The 22224-nt window shown below is 49.4% G+C and overlaps 1 protein-coding gene across 1 annotated transcript; it reads right to left on the reverse strand.

Annotated features, from left to right (window-relative positions):
* Positions 1–15359: 15359 nt before the first annotated feature.
* LOC136499785 (uncharacterized) lies at positions 15360–15716 on the reverse strand. The gene has a single exon (XM_066495317.1). The coding sequence runs from the start codon at positions 15714–15716 to the stop codon at positions 15360–15362; it is 357 nt and encodes a 118-aa protein (XP_066351414.1).
* Between the last annotated feature and the right edge of the window lie 6508 nt (positions 15717–22224).

Consider the following 22224-nt stretch of genomic DNA (forward strand, 5'->3'; position numbering starts at 1 on the left):
TATCTATCTCTAGGAATTTTCTAGCTTCTTTCTAGAATTTAATTCCTACCTCCTTCACCTTAATCTTTATGTACCAAGTTCCCAACAATCTTTTCATGAGCTTCAAATACTTTATTTGGGTTCATCAAGTTTCAAAGTGTCTCTAGGAAATTTTCCCCAAATTTTCGGAGGTCTCGGAGTATTTTTTGTGGCTTAAATATCAATTCTAGACTTTTCTAGAATTATTTTATTCATGAAATTAATTAATTCTGAAAATAAATAATATATCTCATTTTCCAACCAACTCTCAAAGCCCATGTGCAATAATCCTAATAAATCTCAAAGGCTCATGCATTTATTTACTAATAGGCTTTAATGATTATTTAGGTCCATTAGTAAATGTGGAGGGTGCAACATCAATTAGTATCATATTGCTAGTTGATGTTGATGTGGGAAATTTTCTCCCTATAAATATGTACCAACCCCTTGGACAAAGCACAACAAAACTACCGTAAGGGGACCCCTAGTTTGAGAAATCCGTCGTGTAGTAAATTAGATTTTTCTCCTCCTTCTCTCGTCGTCGCCGTCGTCGTCGTCGCCACGCTGCTTGACATCGTAGACCCACCGTCAATTGCAAGAAGGCCCTAGTTGAGTTTGTCGTCTTCTCCTCTTATTCCCTATGCTCTCGGCTCATCAAACCGTGGCCTCTAGGGCCCAAACCAAGCACTCTGGGAAGCTTCTCGCCGCCAGAAATGGAGCTCCGCCGCGCCGGTTTTCTTCTTCAGCCAGGTGACTCTCTCTCCCCGTCCTTTCTAATCTAGGCCATCCAAATTCAATCCAACAGTCCAAGGTCACTCGCAGTCCATGGCTCACTTCCAGAATACGTTTTCCTATTCCAAAAGTTTAGTTTCTTTGTAGTAGATTCAGAATACGTTTTCTCTTTCGGAAAGCGTAAAATCCCTCTTTTAGATTCTGAATACGTTTTCTTCTTTTGAAAACGTAGTTTCTTCGGTTAGATTCAAAATACGCTTTCATCTATTTACAGTTTTGGCACTAGTCTTATTTAGGCCATAAAATCTTCATTTTAACTCTGTTTTGATCCATTCAAGTTGCGTTAGATTCGTAATTGAGTAATCTACATGTTCATCCTAGTGTTAAATATATTTTTAACTTCTGAAATCTGAGGTTAGATTTAATCTATTATTTTATTAAAGGAAATCTTGTTTAATTCATAACTTTTTCGTTATAGCTCCAATTAGAGTGTTTTTCGCTTCTAGTGTGTTCGTAGTGAGACTGTCGATTCATTTTACAAACTTTTCATCTTGATTTTATGTTTGGTATACTATTCTAATTTAGATCTATTGTTTGCTTCATGTATGATTGCATGGATGCTTGTGTGGTGCTCTATGATCATGTCCAGTCGGTGAGCTATACGTGGTGAATCAAGAAGTAGATCTTTGAAGGTTTGAACTAGAAGAAGGATCTAAGTTTAAGGCAAGTATAGCATGGGATCTTCCTTATTGTCCTATTCACTTTAATAATTTAATCATATGCATGTGTCTACCTTGGCAACCATAGTAATTTTCCTAGTTATTTGATATCCTGGATTCCTTGATTCCTACGGGTTATTACATTGGGTTGTATGATGCTAGTGCTCAACTAAAGTCATGATCTTGTAACTTGACTAATGGAATATGCAATAAACATTAAAAGATGCTTTTTAGCAACATGGAACAAGGGGGCTAGAGTATTGGGCTATTTTTATGGTGCTCTAGATTCCTCTCCCTAAGGACTTATCTATAAGTGATCATCCAGGGACTTACAGTACAACTGTGAGGGCTACATGGCTATGGCTTTAGCTCAGTATAAGGTCCTTTTCTAGCTTGTTAGTTGTTACCTTTATGGTATAAGAGGGGCTTCAATAGGTATGATCTTGGCTTGCCAAGAGGGTGCACTTTGGTTTCTTGGTATTTGTTAGTCACCCCTTAGACGGGGGTTCATGCTTATTGATGGGGAAACCTTAGAGGCCCTAACTTAGTTAGACGAACCTTTGAAAGGCTTCATAGTGAACACTACTGACCCTCCTTGGTAGTGGGTCAAGAGGTTGGCCGCCTCGGGTGAAAGGGTAAATCACGACTCACAATGAAAGTGTACAATATAAAACTAGTATATCAGCCGTGCTCACAGTCATGAGCGGCCTTGGACCCTTATGGAATAGATGATGAACACTAATGATACGGATGATGAAGATGCTCACTAATGATTACTGTTTATGCTATTCATTATTCATGTTTACCTGATTATGTGTTTACATGGGCTTGTGATAAACTTGTTGCTACTCAATTGCTAAAATCATGACTCATTAAAAGCTAATCGTAGTTAAACCAGTGTCAGCCTTTTAAGCCTCATGAACCCCATGTTACATTTGTCGAGTATGACATATACTTACGCTTGCTTTACTTTTCAATTATTTGGAAAAAATCCTAGATGGGTACTAGATTGCTAGTCTAGAGGAGTTAGGCTTGTGATCAACTAGTCAGTTATCCCTGTGGATTGGAGTCTTCACCCAAAGATCAGAGTTGTCTTTTCCGCTGTTTGTTGTCTAAGATTATATCCTTTATACTAAGTATGTTATATATTTAGCATTGTCTTTTGATATTACCCTTATTTGTAGCTATATGTGAGATTTGACTTCCTAGGCTCACATATGGTGCGTATCTGGTTTTATTCTTAAAACTAGGTGATACAACTCCTCTACTCGTCGTCGGTATCACTGTCCTCATCCTTGTCCTCATCCTCATCGTTGGTATCATCATCATTGTTGTCCTCCTCAATAGCCATTAGGCCCTTTTGCTTGTCAACAATGATGTGGTTGGCCACCTGCTCAGCATCAGGCACGAACCAGGTTGCGCCAGTGCTCCTCGGTGTTGTAGGCGGTGCTAATTCCCTGAGTCACGATGGTAGTGTCGAAGCCATCTATCTATCTTTGGTAGCAGGCAAGGATGTACTCCTGCATTGTCCACATGATTCTTGTTCAGGTAGACTGGAAGTTCTTCTAGGACATCAGGCGAGTTGGTGAAAAATAAAGACAGTAATTGCTCACCTTTTCAACCTAAGGCTGGGGTGAGGGTGCCCTGATTGATATTTTCTACCACACTCTTGATCTTCTAGAAAGCCTTAGTCATGATGCCAATGGCCCAATCAGTCTCTATCTCCAAAGGGATCCATCGAAGCTCATCTTGATTCACCATGAGCACTGGCATCATCCTCCTTCACCACGAGCATGGCATCATCCTCCTTCACCATGGGCATGACATCATCCCCCTACCTATGCACTGCTTCAGTAGAAGGCTCACCCTTCACCATGGCAGTGGCTAAGAGTGAAGCAGGTTTAGAGAAGGCAACTGAACATTCCTGGCGATTTTAGATCTACATTGGGAATGGGAGGGAACGAGGAAGGAAGGAAATCAAGCAGAGTTGCGGAAGAGATCGTGGCGGTTAATATATCACTTCCACAGAGGAGCCAATGGTGATTTGGTGTTTTTTTGTGAACAAAAAGGAGCCATTGGTGTTGAAATATTACTGCACATGCAAGAAAGTCCAACCTCAATAGGTTTGAACGCGTCTGACACACTACACAGACTTTAGCTTACATTACAAATAAGTTAAAGTTGCTGCAAATATGACCATCCATCCAAGAGAAAATTAATATGTCCATAGACAATCAAACAACATTGATCCATTTTAACATGTCATGACAGAGAGATACATCAAATGCAGCTTTATTTACTACTTTGCTAATGACTCCAACTTCGAGAACAATTGAATAGAGGGAAGATAGTATGGTCTCTCGATGATTTCTGGTAGGATGTCATGTCTGCCATATGGAAAGTAATGTGTAGGGATGACATGAACTTTTTCTATTGTCCATGTTATATGCGATGATGGCTCTTTCCACCCCAACCCAACAAAGAAAACCAAATTCGATTCTAGGTGAACTATAACTGCTGTGCAGCATGACTCAAAATCAAACTAACCCATTTGTTTCTTAGTCTTTCCAAACAACTTACACAAGCTGATAGTATGCTTCAATGTCCATTTATTATTAGTACCATAGTCTTCAAGGATCCAGATTGAAAGCTTGGACATATTGCGACCACCAATAGTACATTAACACAAGTGACCCTGAGCTTGATGGATGGAGCGTGAAAAAATCACACGGCCTGTTAGGAATTTTCCTCCATGACTTTCCCTCCATATCCACAACAAGTATACTGACGGTAACCCTCGCATAACCCAATATAGTGCAGACAACCGTTAAGAAACATAATTGCTAATTTTAAAAATGTCAACTCAGCCTCCTCACCCCATTTAGATTCCTTAGAGATCTAACCTGTAGTTTTAGATAAGTAGATATCCACACCCACACACTGACCATCCTCCTCCATATATTCAAACACATGGAAGTGCGAGGAGACTATCAGATCGAACCCCAATCGAGCCTCACCAACAGAATGGATTCTAGATGACAGTACCTTCAACTTTTGGGTTGCCAGATTGCAGACGACATAGTGGTATCCATCAGCCCCAAGGCACCAGCATAGGATGAGGTCAGTTGCAGCAATCTAAGATAGATAAATTGTTCATGGTGAAGGGCAAGAAGGACAAGGAGGGGTAAACACTTGATGCTGGTGAAGTTTTGTTGGTCGTAGATTCCATCGTAGAAGAAGCCGGCCATAGTCTAGGGCATCAACTTATGGTTGTACGAGATGAGGCATTTCCAAAAGCGACAAACACATTTGTAGTAGAATAAGCAGTGTGTAGTGAGGCGGCAGAGGATCTCGACAAAGGCATCATCCATGAGGCTAGCCAGTGCGTTCCTCTTGTTGGGGGCCTCCTCCATTTCATTAGTGTACATGCAGTAGGATGAGAGCTTGCTTAGTAATGAGATCACTGAGGAGAAAAATAATCCAACAAAGATCCATCAGTGAAGTCGACAACTCATACCAAAGTGCAACTTTAACAACCATTAACAATTTTCATAGGTATAACCTCATTTAAATTTAGAGTAGCACCACATAAATATATATAACTCAAACTAGAGTAGCAGTTAATGGAGTTGTAACCATTACAATTCCAGCTAAATCAAGTCTAACCATCACACTTACAATCAGTACACGAGCTCAAAGCTTCTTCCATAGGAGACAGAAAAAGATTAAGAGGACTACAATTACAATAGTTTTGAAGGACAAAGAGGGTGGAGCAGCTGTTGGGTTTTGAAGATAGAAGTCATCATCATGAGCTAAGGGTGGATTTGAGTTGGTTCTTGACTTGAAGGTAGCAATTCCTTCTTCATAGGAGTTGTACTTTTTTTTAACAAGCACCACAAAACCTATGAACTTGTTCCTAATAGTTAGGCCAGTTGTAGTAAACTTTCGGCTCACGGCCATTGAACACAACATAGAAAGGACTGACTCATCTCAAATCTACACAACCCAAATAGGCTTGCCTCAGTTTTCACAAGTAGAATGTCAGTGAACAAGTGGTAGTGATTATCATTGGCATCAGTAGCAACATGTGCAGCTCAAACATTAGTGGCCATAGTCATGTGAATGATGGACACAAAGCATTGATTTGCTTTCAATGCCTTCATCTTGTTTGGAACCAAATGGATAACTTGGTTGTCAACAAGGAAAAGACATAGAAAGAAAACATATGAGCTGCATCCTAATACATCCAACAGCCATGTAGACATCATTAGCATAGAAATGTGGCCTCAAATATGTTACAAGTTCAAAATACCATAAGGACTCACTGGTGGCACTGGAGCATATGAAACAGAAATGTAGAATCAAGCAAGCACTGGACAAAAAATAGTATAAGGCATAAGCGAAAGGGCCTATTTGTTTGCCTAGACAGATCTGCAAGTGACGCGCGTCGGCAGAAAACCAACCAGTGCCACCTCCTAGTTCTTTTCATCATCATTGGTCCAACCAAATCTAAAATGCTATAATGTTTCTTGTATACCTCATGTTCAAGCAAGGACCAAAATAGTGAAGCAAACAGGAAAAGGCGAGAAAGGAGACCTGCGGATCGGATATGTCGCCTCTACTGCGGCACATGATAGACATGAGGTGCCAATGTCGTCGTGCTCCACCGGGAAGACCCGCCGCCTAGCCTCCAAAAGGACGCTTGAGCCACCATAGCACACTAGGGATCCTCCACTGGCAGCCGCCGCCGCAAGTTCAACGGGCACAGATTTATTTCCACTTGCAGGGGATATAACCAATATATAAGTCAACCTATCCACACAGAGAACATATACTACTCCAAAGACATGTCAACACAACCAGACATCTAGCGCAATAGTGAAGATGGTCTATTCCTTGCTCTAGGTCCTAGGTTCAACTCCTAGCTCTCATGGTTTTTTTTAGTTTGAATTTATTAAGCCCCGGCTGGCAACAAGTGACACGCAAGCCAGTCGAGTCCCACATGTCGGATACAGATAGAGAAAGGTACCATTAGGTCCCACAAGTTGGACATGTGACACGCAAGCTGTCGAGTCCCACAGGTCAGGTGGAGATGGAGAAAGGTGCCATCAGGTCCCACAAGTCAAATGGAGAAGTGTCCACAAGCACAAGTGACACGCAAGCCGTCAGGTCTCACAAGTTAGATGGAGATAGAGAGGCTCCACACGTACACGTGACACATAAGCTGCCAGGTCCCATAGGTCGGATGGAGATGGGTCCCATAGGTACATGTCGCATGGAGAAAGATCGAGCGTAGACTTTTATGACGAATTGTAAGCATTACGGATGAGTAACTTCAGGTCCCATAGGTACACGTCAGATGGAGAAAGTACCGCATGGAGATCTATGATGAGGCACCGTCCTTATAGATCAGTAATTAGTTCAATGATGAAGCCCTGTTCATCATAGTTCTGAATAAGATCGTCATAGATGAGTAGGAACAGTTGCACGAGTGATCTGTGACGAAAACCTATTATGTTTTTTGTGATGATACATGATTTCATCATAGATAAAGGGGGCTCGAGGATCATTATCAATGATCTATGATGAATCCATCATAGAAGTGGATATTTCTAGTAGTGTATGCATTTGAATCCAAGATCACATAATTGAGCCACGGATAGCAAATTGAAGTCCAAGCTCTCTACTAGCAACACATTGGATATGCTCAAGTCATTGGATATTGCAATCTTACCAAGCCCTTTGACCTTGCATTTGCCATTGTGACCAAATGTGATACTATCATAACCATTGCTATCATTGGTGTTGATTGAGTTGAACAATCTTGCATCACCATTCATGTGTTGAGTGCACCCACTATCAAGAACCCAATGCCTTCCTCTGGCTTTATAATTGACCTACAAAAGAATATCAATTCTTTTTAGGTACCCAAACTTGCTTGGGTCCTTGAAGGTTAGTTACTAAGCTCTTTGATACCCAAATGGCCTTCTTCTTTAGGCCCAACATGGATGTACGAACAAACTTAGCCTTCACACCATTGGCACCCTTAGTGAGCAAGTAACAAGAATCAAATCTAATGGAGGATACAATAGCATTCTTCTTGTTCTTGAAATTATGCTCTTTATGACCAACTTACTTGCAACTAGTGCAAAACTGACCATTGTTCTTCACAAAACTAGTCTTGTGAGGAGCAAAGGTTGCCTTGCCTTTCTGGGGGGTATAGCCTATAACACCCTAGTGTTAAGCATTGCATTTAGCACTTGCATTTCATGAGCACAAGCATCATCCAAGCATTCATGAGCATTAGCATATAGCCTTCTTTTTTTTAGCCTGCGTCATGTCCTGGTAGGGCGGCGGTTCCCTTTTGTCGCAATCGGTCTTCTCGGGGGCATGTAACCATAGGATTCGGGAGGTCGAAAAGATTTTTCTTGATTCTAGTACCTAGGATCCAATCGGTCCACCATCGTACTGCGACCGTGTGTTTGGTCTCCTTGTGAGTCCAACTTTCCTTGAGCCCCCACGCATAGCAGGGGTCCGGTCGAGGGTTGGCTCGTCTTCATGATCGTCGTCCCTCAAGTGTTTTGTTCGATAAAATAGAGGGGCTGAGTCATGCCATATTTTCCTTGGTGGACAAAACATGGTGCTCGATGAGCTATTAACGCGCTAGTCTGAGTGGGGCCCCAATTTCTCATTTGTGGGGGTCCGACATGGATCAGCCGGTGACCGACTCCAGACTCTTGGCAGTCAATCCATATAGTTCTTGGGTCCATTCGACTGGTCCTGAGGGCTCATTACCTTTTTTGAGGAAAAACCATGGACTAGGAACCGACTAAAGACTTGAACATGGGTCGGGATGCCCGCGATGCTCATGCGCCTAGGTACTGGCCACTAGTCGGTCCATCCCTTTCCAGTCCTCACTCTAAGGGCACCCCAAAGTGGCTATAAGCCTGTCAGAGGGCCAGCCTTCAAACTCCTGGGCCTAAATGGGTTGGAGCAGCATTTTCAGCTCCATATCCCACCATACCTACGATGGTTTTTGGCCCATTGAACGGGCAAACCATCATCCGGCGTATCCTTTGAGGGCGTGGATAGAGATTGCATGCGCACGATCTTTGGAGGGAGGTTATGGGATGTGGCATAGTGGGCACATGAATCTAGATGGACGGTTCACCTTCTTGCCCTGCTCCGCCTTATAAATAGCGGCATCCCCCTTCACGTTTCTGTACACCAAAACCATAGCCTTACCTTCTCCGCTTCTCCACCGCCGCCATTTAGATCTGCCATAGTTACTAGTCTACCACCAGAGCCTTAGATCTATAGCCTCCGCTCCTCCGTAGCCACCTCCATCCTCCATGGATTCATGGCATCGCTCTAATGTTACCTACGCGCACATGGAGGGCCTCATCAAGCATGGTCTTCTCTACGGGAGGACCAATGCGGCGGAGTGGCTTGTGCCTAGCCACGAGGAGGCGCTGGCACCACCCGATGGCTATGTCATCTCCTTCACGCTCTTCCATGACCATGGACTCATGGTTCCTCCTCACCCGTTCTTCTAGGGTCTGCTGCACCATTATCAGATCAAGTTGTAGCACTTGAACCCTAATGGGATCCAGCACATCGCGGCCTTCATCATGGTGTGTGAGGGATACATAGGGATTGAGCCCCACTTCGAGCTCTAGAGATATTTCTTCTCCATCTCCTTGATGAAGGAGACAGGCCAGGAGACCCCGGTGCCAATGGGATGTGCGGGCATCCACCTTTGGGTGCTGCGGGCGGCCGAGTACTTGCACTGCTAGCTTTCTAGATCCAACAAGGGGTGGCACTCGCATTGGTTCTACATGAAGGATGACCCTACCGCACCCTTGCCTCTCTTCTCTAGGCATCTGATCAAGGAGGTTCCGCCATCAAGGCCATGGGGCCACCCGTTAGGGAGAGGAGGATGTGTGATCTCCTCGAGGCCATCATGTTCCTAAAGACCCATGGCCTCTGTGGGGCCAGCGTCATTGGGAGGTATCTCACGAGGAGGGTAGTGCCCCTGATGGCACGTGTCCTCCTGCTGTATGGGATGATGTCCGACGCGTGTCCCGTCAGGATAACGCTCGCCTAGGAGCCGCTCCACAACAGTGAGGTTGCGCAGTGCATCAAGGAGGCCACGAGAGAGGCCGATGCCATGTTTCTAACAATGGGGCATCCTATGATGCGGCTAGATGCGGGCTTCATCGAGCTATCGATGGGGTTAGTCTTCTAGGACTCCATCGCGCCGCTGCCAGAGCACGTAGCTGTGAGGGCGACGAACCATGTCATGGATGAACAGTGGAAGAAGAAGGACGATGAGGAGAAGAAACGGCCATCGAAGCAGCAAGCAAAGCTATAGCGAAGGAAGCGACGTCAAGGCTCGTCGGAAGAAGAGGAGGAAGAAGAAGAAGAAGAGGAAGATGATGGCTCCATGCCGCCCATCCCGTGGGATGATCTGGCCACCGAGGACGAGGACCCGCCTTCGCTGCACGCGGGGCCCTTCCCATGGCATGTCATGAGGCAAGAGGGGGAGGGTGTGCCCCCTGAGCTGGCAAAAACAAACTGGACCCCCATGTCTGAACCTTCGACGGTGGCCTCAGAACTGGTGGAGCTAGGCCACCCTGCCTCATTCGGGACTTTAACGATGGCCCCAAAGCCGGTGAAAATAGGTCGCTCTGCTCCATCTGAGCCCTCGGCGGCATCTTCGGAGTCAGTGGGGGGTGGCCGTGTTGATTCATCCGAGCCCTTTAAGCTGAGGGAGGGCTCGAAAGCAGCAACATGCCTACGAGGAGCAGCCAGGGTCAGGCAAGCTGGCCCCAAAACATCCTCGTATGATGCCATCAAGGTGAGTCAAGAGTTCCTTTGTCCTTTTATCTTAATGAACTTTTGCCACAATCTGACCGTCATGTCCCTTACAGCGTCGGAGGGCATGGGACTCTCCTACGGCTTGCTTCGAAGAAGATTCTCCTAAGATAAACAGCGCTAGGAGCCAGCTGGGGTCGGCTGGTGGTGAGTGCAAGTGGCGTCAGGGCAGCCATGACATTGACCGAGGAGGTGCTGCTGGTGGTTGTATCCACGTGAGAGCAGGTAGAGGAGGGCGCGTCCAGGGCGCCCAGTGGCGGGTGTGGCACGGCCAATTGTGCCCTCGGTGTCCATAGGCAGGAGGAGGTACGGCCAGAGCCACTGTTTGAGCAGGTGGCCATGTCCATAGTAGGGTAGACGGAAGGGGGCGCACCCGAGGCATCCTTCATGGATGTGGCGATGGGGCAGGCCTTCGTGTCTGCGTCACTAGAGAGGTCGGTGCCGCTTGAGGTCGATGTGGGGACGTCTTGGTCTCTCGTCCAGGTGGCTACCATCGATGAAGTGATAGAGGAGAGGGAATGGGGGAGCATCCACATGGAGGTTGGGATGCGGTTCATGCCCTGACCACCATGCTGAGCTTGATGCGCGACATTGTTGCCCTAGTGGGCCAGGTAAGATACGACCATGCTTCCAACCCTTTTGTTCTCCTTCCGTGCCTCTAAGTCTTGTCTTCTTCATAGGTCCTTATGGCCCATAGCCAGGAGAAGTCCTAGGTCCTTGCTGAGGAGATGCAGTTGAGTGAGGGGCTGGCTGCATAGCTCGCTGCCGCCTGTCAAGAGGTGGCTGAGCTTGCCCCTGCCGCACGAGAGGTGGCCGACCTCCGAGTCAGAGAGAAGGACGCTCGCGATGATGCCCATAAGGCCGAGGAGAAGCTCGCGGCCCTGATCAAGAGGGCATGCACGGATGTCGTGGAGGCCGAACAGCTACGAAAGGAGCGAGACGATTTGCTCCGGGCCATAGAAGAGCTCCGCACGAGGACTGAGCTGGCTCGCTAGGAGTGCGCCAACGCTTAGCAGCGGGTCGGCCACCTCAAGAAGGAGCTCCGGAGGGAGAGGGACTTGAAGATTGCAGCCAAGGGCGTGTTCGCTAGGCTCGCCACAGAGGTCTGGCAGTGCCAAGAGGAGGTTTGGCACCTAGAGGCCAAGGTGACTCGATAGCGCGATGAGGTGCGCAGGCTTTGAGCAAATGTGAACGGTAAGTCTATGGTTTTTCTTGTTGTGTTTTCTCCTTGGAATCCATGGTGAGCCTTCTAACACGATCAGTACGTGACTAGGGTAGGTCTCGATGACAAGCTAGGGGCGGAGGTGGTAAAGAGCCATGGGCTAGAGAAGAAGCTTAGCGAGGTGAAGGACACCCTCTAGAAGGAGTGTGACAAACATGATAGCTTGCGTGTCACCGTCTAGCTGGTCTGCGACGAGCTCGAGCTGGCCCCGGAGCAGAAGACAAGCTCCCTCATGGTTCGCACCAACCGGATTACGGACCAGGCACATGATATGGCAAGGGGCGCGCTTCGCTTTGGCGTTCACCGTTCATTCGTGATCACATGTTCTTATTACGAGAACATCGATCTGGCGATGATGAGCCAAGGCTTCGCGCCCATCTATACCGACGTCGAGCTAGACGTCATCGAGGAGGAGGTGGCCCCTTGACGCATGACCTTTCTGCCAAGATAGAGGATGAAATCATCCCCCCTAGGGGTTAGTTCAGTTAGATAGGTTAGGCGGAGTATCTTTAATAAGCGAACAAGTTCCATCCTTTTTGTTTCATTTGAACAAGTCTATTCTTTTGTTTTGTTTGAACAAGTCTGTTCTTTATCCCTTTTTATTTGTAAAAAAGGGGTTAAAGCATTTTGACCCTTCTAGTTGTTGAGACCATAGAGCTCAAGATGTGGGCAGGAAACTCTGGTCACGCTGGTAAGCAAGAGTGCCATAGCCGCTAGGGCATAGGTTTCTTGCAGTCCGACCAACTTTTACTTGGCGTTCATTTACGCAAACCTTGTCTCTAGGTTTTTAACATGAGAAAGGGTCGGGCACGGTGACTATTTAAGAAAGGGTATATATATATGCCCTTATCAGCCCTTGAGTGAGACCTGACCCCTCACCAATTGCTAGGGTCGGGTTTCACTAAAGATCAAGGAGACGATAGCGAAACTAGTAGGAGAAAGTGTCTCTTGTTTTAGAAATATTATTCTTAGTTTTTGTACGTACCCCCTCCCTAGGATCTGAGCCATCGTTCTACGACTTGCGCATTCGGTCTCCTTGAGAGTTCAACTTTCCTTGAGCCCCCACGCGTAGCAGGGGTCCGATCAAGGGTCGGCTCATCTTTGTGATCATCACCCCGTCCATGGTTTTCGCAACTAGAGGGGTTGAGCTAATGTCACTTGCCTTGATGGCTCGAGTGTCGCGCTCGGTGAGCTCGCAAATGGGTATGTTTGAGTGGAATGTGGGTCCGTCGTTAGTAATAGGGTTGGCATAGCCCTCATGTGGCATTCCAATGCTCCTTAATCCACCTCCCTATAGATGCCTAAGTCATTCTAGAGACCGACTCACGTGGCTCGCTAGCCTCCCCTCGATGGAGATTCTATGGGCATGTCTTGAGGTTAGGATCAAACGAGAAGGTTGAGATGACCCTATCTGCTTTTGAGCGGGTCGAGCAAAGGCCACTGGGGCTCATATGTGTTTTCTCCACTAGCTCTATTCGATGCGAGGCGGCCTCTAGCCCTTTGCGGGCTGGTCTTCAAACCTCGGTTGATTACCGCTCATGTTGAATGAGACGACTACCACTTTGTGACATGACGCAAAGCGCTGCGATGCAATAATTGCATATGTGATGCTTGCATGTATAAGAATGGATGAATGAATACTCATGCACTAGAAAGTAGGGTCGGTAAAGTTACCTCGATGGCTCGAGTGACGGGTTCGGGGAGCTCTTACTAGATATGTCCGAGTGGAATCCGGGTCCGTCATTCATGACAGAGTCGGCATAACCCGCATACGGCATCCTACTTCTCCTTACCCATATCTTGGCAGCGGCCCAAGCCGTCCAATCGACTTGGGTGACCTGCTGGCACAGGACTTACCTCGATGGCTTAAGTGACGGGTTTGGGGAGCTCTTACTGGATATGTTCGAGTGGAATCTGGGTCCATCGTTCATGATGCAGTCAGTATAACCCACATAGGGCATCCTACTCCTCCATACCCATCTCTCGGCAATGGCCCAAGTTGTCCGATTGACTTGGGTGACCCACTAGCACAGGACTTACCTGTAGAGATAGAGGATGAGATCATCCCCCCAAGAAATTAGTTAGGCAGATAAGCCAAGCGGTGAACTCGTAATAAGTGGAGAAGCTCTTAAATTTTGTTATGGCCAAACAGATTTTTAGCCCTTCTCCCCATTTTGTATAAAAAGGTTAATGTGTTCTGACCCTTTCCATCATTAAGGTTGTAAAGCTCGGGGTGCGGGTGAACAAACTCTGATCACGCTGGTGAGCAAAAACGCCATAGCCACTACGGCATAGGTTTTTTATAGTCCGACCAGTTTTACTCAGCGTTTGTTTCTGCAACCCTTGCTTCTAGGTCTCAACATGAGAGAGGGTCAGGCACATAGAATGTTTGCCAGGTGGATATACTCTTAAACATGTACCGACTCTTTCCATAGTTAAGGCTAAAAAGCTCATGGTGTGGAAAAAACTCTGATCACGCTGGTGAGCAAAAACGTCGTAGCCGCTGGGGCGTAGGTTTCTTGCAGTCCGACTAGTTTTACTCAGCGTTTGTTTCCACGACCCTCGCATCTGGGTCTTAACATGAGAAAAGGTCGGGCGTAGAGAATGTCTACCAGATAGATATCCCTTATCAGCCCCCAAGGGAGGCCTGACCGCCTACCATTGCTGGGGTCGGGTGTCACTAAAGATCGAGGAGTTGATAGTGAAACTGATAAGGAAAAGTGTGCATAAATTAAGGGTAAAAGCAACATAGTTGTTCGATGTTCCAAGTGTTGACATAGACTTCGACGTCGATGGTCTTGAGCTTGTAGGTGCCTGGTCGGAGCACCTCTACGACGATGTACAGTCCCTCCCACGGTGGAGAGAGCTTTGTGGTGGTTCTTGTTGCTCTAGACGAGGCGGAGCACCAGGTCCCCAATGTTAAAGGCCTGACCCCATACTCGACAGTTGTGGTACCAGCGCAAGGCTTGTTGGTACTTGGTCGAGTGGAGGAGGGCAACGTCGTGCACTTCATCTAGCTGGCCCATGGCATCCTCGAGGGATGCCTCGTCTCCCTATTCATCCTATGCCCTGACCCTCAGCACTCCATAATCAAGGTCAGTTAAGAGGATAGCCTCAGAACCATAGACCATGAAGAATGGTGTGTAGCCAGTGGCCCGGCTAGGGTCATCCTCAAGCTCTAGAGCACCGCGGAAAGCTCCATGACCCATTGTCCGCCAAACTTATTCAACCGATTGAAGATCCTAGGGTTGAGGCCATGTAGGACCATGCCGTTTGCATGCTCGACCTGTCCATTCATGTGGGGGTGTGCCATGGTGGCCCAATCGACTGCGGGTGTGGTATTCATCATAGAATCAGAGGAACTTCTTTTTGATGAACTACGTGCCATTGTCCATGATGATGGAGTTTGGGACCCCAAAGCGATGGACTGATGTCAAGGAAGAACAACATGGCTTGCTCGGACTTGATAGCAGAGATCGGTCGAGCCTCTATCCACTTTGTAAACTTGTCTATGGCGACAAGCAAGTGCGTATAGCCCTCGGGCACCCTCTTGAGAGGTCCTGACCAGATTGAGCCCCCAGACCGTGAACAGCCACAGTGATGGGGATCGTTTGGAGCGCTTGGGCCAGTAGGTGGGTCTGTCGAGTGTAGTATTGACACCCTTCATAGGTACGCACAATCTATTCAGCGTTAGCTATCGCTGGTTGGCTAGTAGAAGCCTTGTTGAAATGCATTTTTCACCAGGGTCCAAGGTGTGGCATGGTGCCCATAGACCCCACCATGGATATCACTCAGCAACTGCTTCCCTGTTCGATGGGGATGCAATGCTGCAGGATCCTAGTGTGGCTTTGCCTATATAGTTCTCCCTCAATAAGGACAAAGGACTTGGCACGATGCGCGAGCCACCGAGCCTCCATTTTATCCATCGGCAGCACCTCACGGATGTGGTAGTCGAGGTAGGGTGTCCTCCAGTCGGCTAGAGGATCGGCCTCTATCGCTAGATCCTCATCAAGCTCCATGACTTTGGGGTCAGATGGAGCCACTAACTGGTTAGCCCCTGAGCCCAGGGCAGGCGGCCCATCACCGATTTGTTCCAGCTCCTCATAGCGGACCGAGGGCTTGTACAGATCACTGGCGAAGACACCCATCAGCACCTGACTCTCGACCGAATGCCATTTTTGCCAGCACATCGGCTGCCTCAGTTGAGACGCCTCAGGATGTGACTGAGCTCGAGACTGTTGAACTTGTCTTCCAGTTGGTGGACTTCTCGGCAATATGCAGCCATCTTGGCATTGTGGCAGTGTGACTCCTTTATGACTTGGTTGATGACCTGCTAGGAGTCGCCTCGGACATTGAGCCATCAGATACCCAACTCGATGGCGATGTGTAGGCCATTGATGAGTGCCTCATATTCAGCCACATTGTTGGAGGAGGGAAAATGGATGCGAACCATGTACCTCATGCGTACCCCAAGGGGTGAAACGAAGACCAGCCCCGCGCCGATGCCTTTCTTCATCAGCGATCCATCAAAGTACATCATCCAGTACTCTTGGTCGATGACTGCTGGTGGCATTTGGACCTCGGTCCACTCTACAATGAAATCGATAAGCACTTGGGACTTGATGGCCGTCCAAGGGGCATATGAAATGATTTGAACCATCAGCTCGAGTGCCCACTTCGCGATTCTTCCTATGGCATCTTGGTTTTGAACAACCTCGCCGAGAGGGTAGGACGTCACGACCGTCACCAGATGCGACTCGAAGTAGTGATGCAACTTCCTCTTGGCGACAAGGATGACGTACAGGAGCTTCTGGATTTGGGGGTTGCGAGTCTTCGAATTAGACAAGACCTCGCTGATGAAGTGCATGGGATGCTGCATTTTGAGGGCGTGTCCCCCTTCTTCTCGCTCTACCACCAAGGTAGCGCTAACCAGTTGTGTGGTGGCCGCAATGTAGAGCAGAAGCGGTTCCCCATCAGTCGGAGGGACTAGGATCGGGGCCTTCGTCAGAAGCTGCTTGACCATGTCAAGTGCCTCCTGGGCCTCGGACGTCCATTCAAAATGGTCGACCTTCTTTAGAAGCCGATAGAGGGGGAGACCTCGTTTGCCGAGGCATGAGATAAAGTGGCTGAGCATGGCGAGGCACCCTATAACTCATGTACCCCCTTTATGTTCTGAATCGGGCCCATCCTCATGATGGCCGAGATCTTCTCTGAGTTGGCCTCGATGCCACGCTCGGAGACGATAAAACCTAGCAGCATACCCCTTAGGACTCTAAAAACGCACTTCTCAGGGTTGAGCTTAATGTTGTTTCCTCGGAGTTTCGCGAAGGTCTGCTCTAGGTTAGCTATGACCTGGTCAGTCCATTTGGATTTGACCATGATGTCATCCACATAGGCCTCAGCAGTCTGTCCAATGAGATCCTCAAAACACTTGAGCATGCAGCGTTGGTACGTAGCTCCCATGTTCTTTAGGCCAAACGGCATTGTGACGTAGCAGTATGATCCGAATGGGGTGATGAAAGATGTTGCGAGCTGGTCGGACTCTTTCATTGTGATTTGATGGTACCCGGAGTATGCATCAAGAAAGCAAAGAGTTTCACACCCTGAGGTCAAGTCAACTACTTGGTCTATGCATGGCAAAGGAAATGGATCCTTTGGACATGCTTTGTTGAGACCTATGTAGTTGACACACATTCTCTATTTCCCACTCTTCTTTCGTATAAGAATAGGATTGGCTAACCACTCGGGGTGGTATACTTCCTTAATGAACCCGACCACCAAAAGCTTCGCAATCTCCTCACCGATGGCCCTGCATTTCTCCTCGTCGAAGCAACATAGGCACTGCTTCACCGGCTTGGAGCCTAGCCTAATCTTTAAGGCATGCTCGGTGACTTCTCTCAGAATGCCTAGCATGGCTAAGGGTCTCCACGCAAAGATGTCTCTGCTGGTGCAGAGGAAGTTGACGAGTGCGCTTTCCTATTCAGAGGAAAGCGTGGTGCCAGTGCGCACCACTTTGCCCTCGAAGCCACTAGGGTCTATGAGGACCTCTTTGGCGCCTTCTACAAGCTCAAAAGACCTGGCCGATCGCTTAGGGTCAGGGCGTTTCTTCGATGATCTCCTCCCTGATGGCCGCAAGCTCTTTGGAGGCAACAATTGTTGGGGTGTCTTCGCAGCACTCGACCTCGCACTCATAGGCACACTGGAAGAAGGAGCCGATGGTGATGACCCCGCATGGACCCGGCATCTTCAACTTCAGATAGGTGTAGTTGGGGACAGCCATGAAATTTGCGTAGCATGGACGTCCCAAGATGGCGTGGTAGGTTCCATGGAACCCGACCACCTCGAAGATAAGGGTCTCCGTCCTATAATTGGTCGGATCAATGAAGATAATGGGAAGATCGATATGCCCAAGTGGTACGGCCTGCTTTCCTAGCACTGATGCCATGGAAAGGCACCCCGATCGGCCGGATGCGCGCTCGGTCAATGCCCATGGTGTCGAACGTTTTAGCATACATGATGTTGAGGCTGCTGCCTCCATCCATCAGCACTTTGGTGAGCCACTTTGTGCCAATGATTGGGTCGACCACTGAGCGAATATCTTATTGGTTGTGGGACGCTTTCTAGGTGGTTAGTCCGATAAAAGGTTATGGCAACTCCGACCATTGGAGGAAGGTAGGCGCGGCCGGCTCGGCCGAATAGACCTCGCGGTGCACAAGCTTCTGGCGGCGCTTGGAGTCGTAGGTCGCTGACCCTCCTGAAGATCATGAGGCAGCCATCCAGCACCAGAAATCTGCCATCCTTCCCCTTAGCATCGTTTGCGGTTGGCATGGGCTCCTTTCTATGCTCCCCTTGTTGGAGCCTCCGGACAAGAACCGCTTCATGAGGACGCAGTCCTTGTATAGGTGCTTGACGGGGAAAGCATGGTTTGGGCAAGGACCTTCGAGCAACTTCTTGAAGTGGTTCGGGGTACCCTTGGTAGGCTTCCGACCCCCTTTGCAGTCAGCGGTGGCCACGAGTGAGCCCTCAGTGCCGCTGCTTGTTCTTCTATTTGTTGGAACGGTTGAAGGCGCCTTCGCCGACGTCCTTGTCTCGTTTTGCCTTGCCTTTGAGGCGGTCAAAAATTGCCCCGACCGCCTTCTCGCCTGAGATGTGGCTGGTGGCGATGTCGAGGAGCTCCTTGGTGGTTCGTGGGCCCTTACGTCCTAGCTTATGAACCAACGACTCATAGGTGGTCCTAGATAGGAAAGCTCCTATGACATCGGCGTCGGCAACGTTGGGCAGCTCGTTGCACTACCATGAGAAGCGCCGGATGTACCCATGAAGAGTTTCCCCAGACTTCTATCAATAGTTTTTAAGATCCCATGGGTTCCTAGGATGCGCATATGTGCCCTAGAAGTTTCCCATGAAGATCTCTTTTAGGTCCGCCCAACTTTGGATTCCGTTGGGCGGAAGGTGTTCCAACCACGTTCGTGCCGAATCAGCCAGGAACAATGGAAGGTTGTGGATAATGAAATCGTCATTATCCGCTCCACCGGCTTGGCAAGCAAGCCAATAATCCTTGAGCCACAGTCCAGGGTTCATTTCCATAGAGTATTTTGGGATATTGGTCGACGATCGGTACCACGATGGGAAGGCGGCGTTGAGGATGTGTCGGCCAAAGGCCTAAGGTCCCGGCAAGTCGGGGCTCGAGCTTCGGTCTTCGTCGCTATCGTAGCATCCGCCACGATGAGCGTGGTAGCCACAGCTAGCCTCCTCCCCCGCATCGTTGTAGGTACGCCTACGGGTGTCGAGGGTATCGCGCGCGTCACGGTGGAGGCCAAGACATTCATGCACTGGTACCGCGGCATGCGTCCTACCGCCTTGCTACGCCAAGTGGACTGACACGTCCCTGTTGGGTTGCTCTGAGGGCGCGCGCTGGCTACCATCGAGCTCACGTCGTCGGGACAACGAGCTCTTGACCTGTTGCGCCGCCGCACGCTCAAGTAGGTGTGAATCTCATGATGGGCCCAATGATCCTCGGGTGTTGTGGGCCTCGAAAGCCGCCGAAGCAAAGCCACGACAGCAGCGATGTTCTAGCTTGCCCGGGTGAAGTGTGGGAGGGCTTCATCGTCCTCGATGATCCTCCAGTTCACGTCACGGGCCATGGCATGCGCACGCCCACCATCTCCATGGCGCTCGATCTCTTGTTCGAGCTCCGTGCGTTCATGTTCGAGCTGGAGTCGTGCTTTCTCTAGCTCTTGGTGTCGAGCCTTCAGCTGCCCTACACGTAGGCAAGGTGGGGCCCCTACATCCCCCTTGACCTCATCGTCGAAGCCATTCATTGGGTTAGCCTATCCCTCGTGGATGCTTTCGACATACCCCTCAGGGGTACCTACCATGAAACATTCACGGGAGGGGTGATGGCTCCCCCTGCTGAAGTCAGAGTTGGAGGACGACTCTGATTCTCCTACGAGGAGGTCATGGAAAGATTCCGTGACATATTCGGTCATCCCCATGAACTCGTCGTTTGTGGGGGATGGGGGCGTGTGTTGCGCCACAAGATGGCCAACAGTCTCGGCGGCGTTGCGTAGACCGAACAGGAACGCTGTCGGAGCGCTCGGGATGAGATATTCCGAGGAAAGTGGCTCTCCTCCGGTAAGCTGCGTCATGACATTGGCGAACGAGAAGGTGAGGCGGCCTAGGTCCTCCCGAGACAGTCGGGGTCCTAGGAAGGCGCCGAGCTGGCATTCTAGCCTCCCAAAATCAGAGCCGAGGAGCTGGTCGCTCCTAGGGCACCAGCCTCCGATGCGTGCAACTGCAGCTCCTCAAGCGCCTCAGCGATCGTGTCGAGGTCGGCGGTGTGGAGAGGTTAGATGGCGATGGGAGCCTGCACCAACTCTCCCCCCGTCTTGACGATGAAGTCCAGGTTCTCGAAGCGCACGTGCACGTCCGGGACCCAGCTAACGCTGTGACTAGCCATCCGAGGCCTGATGTGGATGTCTAGACACGCAAAAAGTCCCTACCTGGCATGCCAACTGTTGGTGTTTTTGGACCACGACGAGTAAATTTGTATTTGCGCATCTGACTCGGATGGTGTGCTCAGAGGACACAAGGGTTTATACTAGTTCGGGCGAAACGTCCCTACGTCCAGTTTGTTGTTGCTTGTGTTACTGGCACTTAGTTTGCAGTAGGGGTTATAAACAGGCAATAGAGGGGAAGGATCCCAAGTCTCTAGTGAAATGAATGAACAGATGCTGAGAGCTCGATCGCTACTCAGCCGTGTGCTCGTGTCGTGCTCTTATGTTTTTATCTCATGGTTCGGTCTTGTGCCGAATCTGAATACCCCTTTTCATGGGGTGCCCTGCTTCCCCTTTTATAGGTGAAGGAGAGAGCACGGGTTATAGTGGAGGAAAAATAGAAGAACTAGAGAGAGAAGAAGGCTTCCAGGATCGTCGGGTCCTTCCTCTTCATGCAGGGTCCCATCGATCCTATAGACGTCAACAGGGATGGCTCCACGTCGTGGCCCTATTCGTCACTGATGCCATGCGCAAGCGTCGTCTACCAGGTCATAGCGTTCCATTCTGTCCTGGTGGACGTCGTGGTGAACTGACACGCCTGTTAGCGTTCGTACTGAGGGTTAGGCAGAACAGCACACCCGACGCTGTTCTTGATGTGGATCCTTATGTATGGCCCATCATGGCCACGGGTAACATCAAGGTGTGCTGGTCTCTTCCCTAATGTCAGAGTTTTGAACATAGGCCCATACGCTTGGACCTAGAGTAGTTGACGGTGGTACTGGGTCCCCATCGGACGAGACGAAAAACCGCGCCCTTGGGGTCAGGTGAGACAGAGCCCGCACCCAAGGGGTCGGGCAAGGCGGAGTCCGCGGCTTTGGGTGAGACCCCCGCGGCCTTAGGGTCGGGCGAGACGAAGCCAGCACCCAAGGGGTCAAGCGAGGTGGAAACCGCGTCCTTGGGGTCGGGCGAAACGAAGCCCGCACCCTAAGGGGTCGGGCGAGACGGGGCCCGCGGCCTTGGGGTCCGACGAGACAAGAGCCCGCACCCACGGGATCGAGCGAGGCGAAAACCGTGTCCTTGGGGTCGGGCGAGACGGAGCCCGCACCCAATGGGTCAGGCGAGGCGGAGCCCGCGGCCTTGGGTGAGACCCCCACGGCCTTGGGGTCGGACGAGACCTTTTAATACGTCTTGCTTCATCCGTAAAGTCTGTGTGGGCGCTAACCTCCTTGCTTTGGGTATCCCTAATAGCGATACCCGACACACCCCTAACGCTTCGACCGGACACGCTGCTCCCCGCGGTCACCCAGTGTCAGGTCACATCTAGTAAGCATCCAAAGCTAGAAATCGACGATCGGACGTGTTAGGTCAGCAGCGACTGGACGCATGGCAGCGTCCGATCCTCTCCACGCGCCAAGATCGCTTGCGTCAGCGTACGTCACACACGACCGGACGCACAAGCATCGCGTCCAGTCACAGACCGACATCGCGCCCTTCTCCGCTATAAATGACCGGACGCACCACCACCAAGTCTGGTCACTTCGAGACCAGAGTCTGGTCAGAGAAAACAGCGCCACCTCAAATCCAACTTCACCACCCTTGATCAAATGTGCCAACCACCAAGTGTATCACCTTGTGCACATGTGTTAACATATTTTCACAA

The sequence above is a fragment of the Miscanthus floridulus genome, chromosome 13, assembly GCF_019320115.1.
Source record: "Miscanthus floridulus cultivar M001 chromosome 13, ASM1932011v1, whole genome shotgun sequence".
Lineage (NCBI taxonomy): Eukaryota > Viridiplantae > Streptophyta > Magnoliopsida > Poales > Poaceae > Miscanthus > Miscanthus floridulus.

Coding starts and splice junctions, on each gene's coding strand:
- LOC136499785 (XM_066495317.1), bottom strand. CDS start 15,716: ATGGGTGTCTTCGCCAGTGATCTGTACAAGCCCTCGGTCCGCTATGAG.